At 35.1% G+C, this 11181-nt stretch overlaps 1 protein-coding gene across 1 annotated transcript; it reads right to left on the reverse strand.

The window, feature by feature from the left end:
* Window positions 1–1012: 1012 nt before the first annotated feature.
* On the reverse strand, window positions 1013–8767 carry LOC142230320 (very long chain fatty acid elongase 7-like). Its single transcript, XM_075300960.1, has 4 exons — window positions 8615–8767; window positions 6236–6570; window positions 6062–6167; window positions 1013–1329 (listed from the first exon to the last, which is right to left on the reverse strand). Exons 1-4 carry the CDS (start codon window positions 8673–8675, stop codon window positions 1019–1021), a joined length of 813 nt encoding a protein of 270 aa, XP_075157075.1. The 5' UTR covers window positions 8676–8767; the 3' UTR covers window positions 1013–1018.
* Window positions 8768–11181: the final 2414 nt, after the last annotated feature.

Here is an 11181-nt window from a genome sequence, read left to right on the forward strand (position 1 = left end):
TGATAAAATTATCTATTTTTTTTTTTTGACAAAATTTTCCATAGAAATAAAATTTCGACAATGTTTTCTATAGATATAAAATTTTAACAAAATTTTCTTTTCCTTTGCCTTCGATTTGAGTGCAGTTGGCTGGGTTTATTTTGAGCGTGCTTCGTCTTACTTCATTCGTTATGTTTGTTATTGTTAGTATTTCGGCATAAGCCGGCTATCGTAAACCTTTTTTCGGAAGGTTCAAGTGTGGTTCACTTTGGGTTTAGTGAACTGGCTGAATTTGTTCTGATAATTGGTTGATAGTTTTGCTGCAAGTAGAGAATGCCGATGTGGAAAGTTCTAATTTCCAAACGTACTTCCATCCAACCATCTTGCAGTCTATAGGGTCTTGCCCAAATAAATTTGACAAACATTTTTTTCCTCTATTGGTTAAGCTACACTTGTAGTTTTGTCAAGGCATTGTTTTAAGCTTAAATCAAAAACAACAATAATGATTGCACAAAAAACCAACAATAACTAAACAAAACGAAAATTGTCTATATAAATAAAATATCGACAAAATTTTATATAGAAATGAAAGTTTGATAAAAGTTTCTATAGAAATAAAATTTTGACAAACTTTTCTATAGATAAAAAAATTTGGACAAAATTTTCTATAGCAATAAAATTTTGATAAAAGTATCGTGATCTTAATTTTTTCTGTTACGTCAATTCTTACGTTACACTTCCCCTCCATACGTACTGGATGTTAAGATTGGACTTATTATGATCCAATATAACCAGTGTATTATATTTGGATTCCAGACCCATTTAAAACCCAGAAATCTGCGAAGTGGCCAGCATCTGTAGGCTGTTTCTGTCGCCTCTTTGATGTGACACTTGTTTCCTGTCTAAGATTGCTCATTAGTAGTTAACCTTATTAGTTACTAGAATCACTTACCCAGAAAATTCGGTGGGCATACAAAGCTGTAACAAAAAATATATTTGAAAAATATCTCCCATTATATGCAATACACTAAACTTTATTTCAATGAACTTTATTTGGTTTTGATTTACGGATATATGCCCTATAGTAAAAATTCGAAAATAATGCAATCATGAAGATATTTTGAATATTTACAACCCAAGTCCATCCTCTCTCAAGATTACAGAAATTGTTTATCAAAGGAAGCATGAAGTGACACCCTAACAGGATGAATTGTCCAAGTTGCATTCGTGTTAAGATCTTCTTCCAAGGATCTAAATTAGTGTTCAGTTTCATTGCTGCTATCAAGTAATAGGTATACATTACAACATGTATGAAAGAATTTACAACACCAGCCGAAGTGAAGTGGGAACCTGCAAAATAAAATAAAGAGATTAAATTATTATTGTGTTGGATTTACCAGGGACTTTTTATTTATAGCGAGAGAGAGAGAGGAGAAATTTTTTAAGCCTAAAGACGTATACAGTACGGCTTTTATATATTGCAACCTGTTTCAGGTTGCTATCATTTCTAATCCGTCCATCTGACAGCTGGTGGATTTATTGCAGTGATACCTTTTTTATTGTTTAAAGGCTCACAAAAGCATTTTGCATTCAGATGTAAAGTTATTCGTGGTGGAATTAAAGCGTGATAGTGTGATTACTTAATATCACATTGAAGGTTGGGTTTGGTATCTAGACAAATATCCGGTACTTTATATTTCGATATTTGGTGGCGGAGGGGGACCTCCCCTTTGTTCGACTTTTTTTAAAGTACAGTGAAAAAACTAAAATTCTCTAAATTATCTGAGATTTACAGAGAACATGTGGTGAGGTTATGGAATTAATATGGGGTACCTGATGGTTTCATATGTGGACGGGGAGGGGGACCTCCTCCTTGCCCTACTTTTTTAAACTTGGAACAAAATTATGCGATTTGCTTGAAATTTTCATTGAATGTTGGGGTTGGCATCTAGACAAAAATCCGCTACATTATTTTTCGATATTTGGTCGGGGAGGGGGACCACCCCGTTGCCCGAATTTTTTTGTTTGAAAGTACAAACAAAACTAAACTCCCCCGACTGAAATTTAACGGAAAAAATGGGTTATGAAATTTATATCAGGTTCTCGATTTTTTAATAAAAATAAAAGGGCATAGGGAGACATCCGCTTCTCTTAAGTACATACAGAGAAACAATTAAACTTTTACCGAGTTACTTGAAATTTACAGAGGACTGGGGAGAGGTTACGATATTAAGAGTTGATACCTGATTTTGTGATATTTGGACGGAAGAGAGTCCGCCCTTTTAGGCTTATAAGTTGCTTGACATTTTCTGGGACGTTTACAAAAGATACGCTACATCACTTTTCGATATTTAGTCGGGGAGGTGGTCCTCCTCTAAAACTGCAAAAAAAAACAATAATTCTTAAGTTTTCTTGAAATTTACATAGGCAGTGGGGGAAGGTTATGAACGAAGAGGCAACCTTCCTTGCCCCACACTTGAAGGAAAGTTTCAAGAATTTTCAGGGAAGGTTAGGGGTGCTATTCACTACGGTGTTTGTCGATATTGTATCGGGGAAAGTGACGTCCCTTTAAAACAATAGAGCAAAATTTAAATATCGCCGATCTACTTGAAATTTACAGGGAACGTGGGAGGAGGTGATTAAATTAGTATACGATTTTTTCATTAAATTAGTATATGATTTTTCGATATCTGGTTGGGGAAGGGGAAAATTGAAATAAACTTTGTCGATTTACTTGAAAGTAGAGGGTTGTCCGTAAATGGGAACTCGGTACATAATTTTATGATTTTTGCATAGGCTTCCGCCAGACTTCTTTTTAGTAAAGAACTTGAATTTACATGAAATTGGCAGCCAACGTAGAGGATGCATCATTTTCCAACATTTTAGCAAATGTTAATGTGGTAAAATTTTTTACTATTTTTGCTTATTCCGATTTATTGGATGGGTATGTTATTATAATATAGTGCTTAATTTTCAGATATGTTGAAGAGAAGGTTACCTTTCCTTGACAAACCACACTTTAAATTCACAAGAAATATAGAAGAAGGGGGTACCTTCTCCCGACGTATTTGTACCTATAAACGAAAAATCAAGTAGTCCGATTTGTTTAAAAGAATTCAAATCTTTTCGAATTTGTTTTCAGCACGAAGGATATAGTTGACTAAGTTAACGCAAAATATTCCTCCAAATACGCTTCGGAAGGCGCAGTGAAGCGTGCCGGGTTACGCTAGTACTTTATATAATCGGAAATTCATATTTCCATGTGTTACAAACGGAATGACAAACCTTTTATCACTTCACCACCACTTTATGGTGGTGTTAAAATAAAAATACAGCGCTTTACATTGTTGCATTCCGAGAGGAGTTCCGGTTGAAATTATCTTTAAGAGATGATAAAATTCCTTCTCTGGGGCACTATGGTTAAAGAGGCAGCCCGATTTATTCCAGGTTCGTTTAGACTCTTCCGTCCATTGCCCACTAAGACTATTCAGCAAATTGTGATATCACTGATTTTATTTTTAACTAAATGACAAACGACCTCCTTTTTATAACCGAGACCGAACGGCATTCCACAATATGGTGAAGCCACTTAGAGAAACTTTGAAATACTCTGAAATATCACTAGAATTATAAAAACCAAGTAAAGAAAGTCTAAAGTCGGGCGGGGCCGACTATACTATACCCTGCACCACTTTGTAGATCGAAATTTTCGATACCATATCACATCCGTCAAATGTGTTGGGGGCTATATATAAGGTTTGTCCCAAATACATACATTTAAATATCACTCGATCTGGACAGAATTTGATAGACTTCTACAAAATCTATAGACTCAAAATTTAAGGCTAATGTACTAGGATGGAACACAATGTTCGCAAAAGTTTATTTATGATTTATAGCTCGATATGTATGTATTAGAAGTTTATGAAAATTAGATTCATTTTTACAACTTTTCGACTAAGCATTCATTTTTATTTTACAATGAAAATGCTGGTATTTTGACCATTTTTGTCGAAATCAGAAAAACATCTATATATGGGAGCTATATCTAAATCTGAACCGATTTCAACCAAATTTAGCACGCATAGCTACAATGCTAATTCTACTCCCTGTGCAAAATTTAAACTAAATCGGAGCAAAAAATTGGCCGCTGTGGTCATATGAGTGTAAATCGGGCAAACGATATATATGGGAGCTATATCTAAATCTGAACAGATTTCAGTAAAATTTGGCACACTTCACTACACTACTAATTGTACTCCTAGTGCAAAACTTCAACCAAATTGGGGTAAAACCCTGGCTTCTGGGACCGTATTCGTCCATATCGGGCGAAAGATATATATGGGAGCTATATCTAAATCTGAACCGATTGCAATAAAATTTGACACACTTGACTATAGTACTAATTTTTCTTCTTGTGTAAAATTTTAAGCAAATTAGGGTAAAACTCTGGCTTGTGGGACCATATAAAGGGTGATACGGTCAAAATTTGGTCAATATAAACTTGACGTATTTCTTTCAATTTTGCATTTAAAAAACCTGAACACCCCTCATTTTGAAGGTGTGTGTGTAGAAAATTGCTCCTATTTGATTTTGGAATTCACTCTTCAGTTGTCAAAATGCCGCCCAAGCAAGAGAGCAGCGTATCAAAATTTTGCTCGCGCATCGCCAAAATCCGAGCTACTCGCACGCAAAGCTGGCAAAATCGCTAAAAGTTGCCAAATCAACCGTTACAAATGTAATTAAAGTGTTTGGGGAACGTTTGTCGACAGCTAGGAAGTCTGGATCGTGGGAAATCGAAAACCGGAAGCCGCTGAGACGACAAAGAGAGTTGCCGGTAGTTTCAAGCGAAACCCTAACCTCTCTCTCCGAGATGCCGCAAATAAGCTGGGTGTATCTCTACAACCGTGCATCGAGCCAAAAAACGAGCCGGACTATCGACTTACAAGAAGATAGTGACTCCAAATCGCGATGATAAACAAAATACGACGGCCAAAGCGCGATCCCGGAGGCTGTACACGACGATGCTGACGAAGTTTGACTGCGTGGTAATGGACGACGAAACCTACGTCAAAGCCGACTACAAGCAGCTTCCGGGACAGGAGTTTTATACGGCAAAAAGAAGGGGAAAGGTAGCAGATATTTTCAAGCACATAAATCGGTCAAAGTTCGCAAAGAAATATCTGGTTTGGCAAGCCATCTGTACCTGTGGCTTGAAAAGCAGCATTTTCATAGCTTCCGGGACTGTCAACCAAGAAATTTACGTGAACGAGTGATTGAATAAACGTCTGCTGCCTGTCCTGAAGAAACACGGTTGTTCCGTACTGTTTTGGCCGGATTTGGCATCTTGCCATTACGGTAAAAAGGCCATGGAGTGGTACGCCGCCAACAACGTGCAGGTGGTTGAAATACTGGGAAATACTTGAGAAATACTGGGCTATTGTCAAGCGGAACCTAAAGAAGACCAAAAAAAAAACTGCTAAGGACGAGCAGCAGTTCAAGGCAAACTGGCTTTCTGTGGCGAAGAAGGTGGACAAGGTGGCTGTACAAAATCTGATGGCAGGTGTCAAGCGTGAGGCCCGACAATTCGGATTTGGAAAAGCGAAAGCCTAACTGAATATATACTAATTGAACTTGAAAAAGAAATTTAATTTGATTTTTTAAATAAACGATTCCACCGTTTTACACGCGTTTTCCCTTGACCAAATTTTGACCGTATCACCCTTTAAGTCCATATCGGGTGAAATATCTATATATGGGAGCTATATCTAAATCTGAACCGATTTCTTCCAAAATCAATAGGGTTCTATTCTGACCCAAAACACATACGTGTCCCAAATTTGAAGTTGATTGGACTTAAACTGCGACCTAGACTTTGATTTCAAAAATGTGTTCACGGACAGACGGACATGGCTATATCGACTCAGGAGCCCAACCTGAGCATTTTTGCCAAAGACACCATGTGTCATCTCGTCTCCTTCTGGGTGTTGCAAACATATGCACTAACTTATAATACCCTGTTCCACAGTGTGGCGCAGGGTATAAAAATATTCTTTCTATTCTTAACTATTCATGAACTTACCAAAGAATTTTGCGTTATATATATAGGCTCCAAAGACCATTATACTATGATGATAAACATGTAAGAAACTAACTTGAGTAAGTTTTTTACGTAGTATAAAGAAAACCTGAAAATTCACAAATTAATTAAATTAATATTCTGTTTTGTATCTCTGTTAGATTCACATGCAATTACCGTATCGAACATATCAAAAAATTTGGAAAAATAATACAATGCAACGGGTCGCACCAATCTCATAGTCTCTGCTCTTCTATCGTTGGGATTGTATTCCTCACAAGTAAAACTATAATCAGGTTTGGTGTAGATGCTAGTTAGGCTTTCATAAAATATGACTGCATTCAATAGAATTTGCATTACATTATAAACTTTCATAATATCTTCCACTTTGTACGGTTTTCGATTGGCCATAAAGCGAGGAAGAATTTTCAATACTAGCACTAGGTAAAACGCAATACTGAATATCATGAACAATGGGCTACCCAAAATGGGATCGGTGGTGATGCGTTCATCTGTAAACAGAAAAATACATTAATAGAATATGATTGTCATCGGCAAAGATCTAAAACTGGACAAATACGAATATGGATTTTCAATATTTTATGAAAGAACTTGTGAAGGCTGTTTATTTTTCCTAAGGAAATTAGTGTAAATTGCCATTGATGAACTTATCACAGGTCTGGTACCGATCGTTAGGTTAGGTTAGGTGGCAGCCTGATGTATCAGGCTCACTTAGACTATTCAGTCCATTGTGATACCACATTGGTGAACTTCTCTCTTATCACTGAGTGCTGCCCGATTCCATGTTAAGCTCAATGACAAGGGACCTCCTTTTTATAGCCGAGTCCGAACGGCGTTCCACATTGCAGTGAAATCACTTAGAGAAGCTTTGAAACCCTCAGAAATGTCACAAGCATTACTGAGGTGGGATAATCCACCGCTGAAGAACTTTTTGATGTTCGGTCGAAGCAGGAATCGAACCCACGACTTTGTGTATGCAAGGCGGGCATGCTAACCATTGCACCACTATGGCTCCCGAATATGGATTTTCAATATTTTATCAAAGAGCGTTTGAAGGCTGTTTATATTCCCTACGGGAATTCGTGTAAATTGCCATTGATGGACATATCACAGGTCTGGTACCGATGCTCCGGTTTCTCGCAATTTTCAAGTTTAATTTTTCAATTCTATACTACCTTGATAAAAACATTTTATTGGATCTACATATTTGCTGGAATACAGAATCAATTGTATAAGATTGAGGTTGAAGGCGTTGGGAGAATGAACGGAAATACGAAACAGGACGACGATGGATGTAATTGGGTGCTCTAAATAGGACCTGAATCCATTGTTGACGCACTGGCGTTATAAGACCAATACTGACATGCCTGTCGATAGACATTTTACAAAGAGCCAAAGGACATGTTGTCTTGACATGACAGGGCCAATAAAGACCACGTCAACCAGAGACGATACTAGGCTAAAAACATATAGAGGTTCAGATCAAAAGCAAAGCCGCTATGGCTGCGATGAGATTGAATATGTCATGAGAATGACACAACATCATCAAATGGAAAGAGAATGGAACAACATCAATGATGTCGGATTGTAGCGTCATCAAATGATGCCGCAACAATCCATGTTCGTATGTCTGAGGTGACCACAGTTGGCGAACAGATACAAGATCGAAATAACAACTACGATGGATCGAAGATGGGTACACTAAAAGAAAAAATTGCTTTCCACAATAGTGAACGGATGGTGGCAAAATGAAACGAAAACGTTGACAAAAAAGTCAAAACGGAATGTTCACGATTTCATCCATGGGCGCTCACGATTTCATGAACGGCATTCGTTTTTCTTTGGCCATGAAAATTCTTAAAATAAACGTTAGACGTTGTTATGGCAACTCCGCCGGTGGTGCAATGTGCTAAGGCGACTGTTAACGCCTATGGTGTAGACGACACAGGTTCGAGCTACGGTAGCGAGTTAATTTGTAACCATTACGTTTTCAGATCATGAACGCTGGTTGTTTTTTTGACAACGCATGGTGTCATTTTGACGTTTTCAGATTGACCCCACATATGACAACACATATGTGTTGATTCACGTTCATGAACGGATCGTTTTGAAATGACAACGCCGTTCGTGATTTTTTCTTTGGGTGCAAGAGGAGAGGTCCGAACATATATATGGAGAACCCAGACATACCGAGATCCTCTTCCGATCACCGGACCACAGTACAATCCTGCAGGCAGAATCGCTTCGCTATATCTGCGATACATTCATACATATATAAATTTACAGGGAGAGGGGTCAATAAACACTGTCTATACTCTGTTAATGCTTGCGAAATTTTTATTTTTCACACAAAATAATATATATTCACATAAATCTTCGGTTTTTCGGAAAGCCTATTTTAAAATAGCACGCTCCGAGTTCCAAATCAAAACTTTTATGTAATTGTATATTCGTTATTGTCAAACGTTCTTTTTTTTCACACAAACACATATTTATATATTATATATATACATATTTTTTTTTTTTCAATCATACCGATGCGATAATTATCTAAGAAACTTGATGCTTCTTTATATATTATTCTTAATAACAACATGATGACAATTAATTGTTCTTATTCAACGTTCTTTGCCGCGATGTAGACCCTTTCAGACTATTACTATAAAGACTTGATTTTGCTGCTTTATTTCCAAATACCTTTGAATACCTAATGAATAATTCTATATTTTTGAAATAGTGGTTTTTAATAACATTTGTATAATATAAAATAATTGAAACTATAATTCGAACGATTTGTGCAAAAAGCAAATATGAATAAATGAATAAATATGATTTGTAGCAACAGCCAGTGCTATGCGTACACTAAAAAAAAAAAATTGTTTACTTGGATCCAAAGGTTTTGACCTTCTCTTAAGGATTTTGGTATTGATTCTGAGCCAAAGATATGGCTTCTTTAAAATAAAGATATTTTTTTGCTTTAAATTTCGGATCAATAAAATTAAAACTAGAATACGGATCTTATATATCAAATTTTCATTCTCTTTTCGCGGTATATTAACAAATCTATTCACGTACAAACAAATGTCAGTTTAAAAATTGAAATTATAACGGATACTTCAAAGTAAAAAAGGTATTCTTAATTCCGTAAAAAGAACTTTAAACCATAACATAGCACTATGGTCTGGTGGACCCAATTTTTTGGCCCCAAATCAAAATTCTAAATTCATAATTGATTACTGTCATACGATAATAAATACTTTCAGATGTCAGAAAATAAAAATTGTTAAAATATGCATCAAAAAACCGTTATTTGCCAGGGCTGACAACATGTGCAATTTTCTGCATTTTAACTATAACACATGTTGTGTTTTTAACATATCAAGAACACTTTTCAAAGTAAAGTGAAAATATATTATAAATATTTATAATATGGAAATGAAAGATGATGGTATGTACTTCAATTATAAAAAAACAAAATGTGAAAATGTTAATGTGATATGAAATAATAATAATAATAAAAACAAGTATATACGGCCGTAAGTTCGGAAAGGCCGAAGCTTATGTACCCTCCGTCATGGCGTAGAAACTTCTTCTAAACACACGCAAAAAAATAATTCTTTCCTCCCAAACGAAATTTTAGACAAACAAAGTTCGTTTCTCATTTGTTTTCGTTGAAAGGAAGTGTATTTGGAAGAAAAGTATATACTTTTTGTGATAAACGTTTATTCTTTTCCAGGATGTAACAACAATTTCATAAAGACTAACTCAAAAAAATTTTTTTCTGGCTAATTGCATTTTCCCTCCCATCTTTCTCACTTCCACGATTTTTTTTAGTTCTTAGCACCTTTTTCTGTACTACAAACAATGTGGAAGAAATTATACAATTTTATAAATTTTTAAAATTTTTTTACCTTTCGCCTGTACGGAGAATCGAACCGCGGACCATGCAATTTGTAAGCCAACACACTAACCACTGAGCTATGTACTTGTTATGGTCATCAATAGATAATTGTCCATATAAGTTATATTTATATAGTATAGCTTGCGGCGCCCACGAACCGTATAAACAAAGTTTATTTAACAGAAATAAACATTTAGTTTGCCACGGTGGAGCAGTGGTTGCTACGTCTGACTTGCATGCCAAGGGTCGTGGGTTCGATCCCTGCTTCGACCAAAGTTTTTTTTTTTGTTTTTTTTTTTTTTTACATATATTCCTGATATGTTAGGAAGATTCCGAAAAAATGTTCAACATTACATTGTAGTATATTAAATTTTGAGCTGTAAAATGTGTCTTATTAAAGACCTAAAGTCAGAAAAGAACAGTGTTTGATATAAACGAAATGGACTGTGTTGTTGATTCAAAAATAACTTTTTTATTAAAAAAATTACGATTTTGTAACAAACGAATTTTTTTGGTGATAAAAGTGTATTCTTTTCGAAGCAATTCAAAAAACTCTAACAAAAGAAAAACGTTTTCGGTACACGTTTTCCAAACGTTTTTTTTCTTTGCGTGCACTGCTATCCACAATCGAATTACTTAAGTTGCGGTAACGCTTGCCGATGGCAAGGTATCTTAAAACCTCCTAACACCATCTTCTAAATTGTATGTAAGTCCATACGTGGTATATATTAAATCAAAAAAGATCGGTCCAATACGTATATAATTCAGTTTGACAAAGTAGACATAAAATTTTGACAAAATTTTATACAGAAATAAAATTTTAACAAAATTTTCTATAGAAATAAAATTTTCACAAAATTTTCTATAGAAAGAAAATTTTGACAAAAATTTCTACAGAAATAAAATTTTAACAAAATGTTCTATAGAGATAAATTTTTGACAAAATTTTCTATAGAAATAAAATCTTGGTAGATTATTTTTGGCTCGAGTGGCAACTAGATTATGAACCGAATAAAATTTGAACAAAATTTTCTATAGAAATAAAATTTCGACAAAATTTTCTATAGAAATAAAATTTTGACAATGATGAAAATTTTATTATGAAGCGAATAAAATTTTTACAAAATTTTCTCTAGAAATAAAACTTTGAAAAAATTTTCTATAGAAATAAAATTTTGACAAAATTTTTATAGAAATAAAA

The sequence above is a fragment of the Haematobia irritans genome, chromosome 3, assembly GCF_050003625.1.
Source record: "Haematobia irritans isolate KBUSLIRL chromosome 3, ASM5000362v1, whole genome shotgun sequence".
Lineage (NCBI taxonomy): Eukaryota > Metazoa > Arthropoda > Insecta > Diptera > Muscidae > Haematobia > Haematobia irritans.

Coding starts and splice junctions, on each gene's coding strand:
- LOC142230320 (XM_075300960.1), bottom strand. CDS start 8,675: ATGTTGTTATTAAGAATAATATATAAAGAAGCATCAAGTTTCTTAGAT. Junction 6,571..8,614: donor CTTAGATAATTATCGCATCG/GTATGATTGAAA, acceptor TTCTGTTTACAG/ATGAACGCATCACCACCGAT. Junction 6,168..6,235: donor TTTTTGATATGTTCGATACG/GTAATTGCATGT, acceptor GTGAATTTTCAG/GTTTTCTTTATACTACGTAA.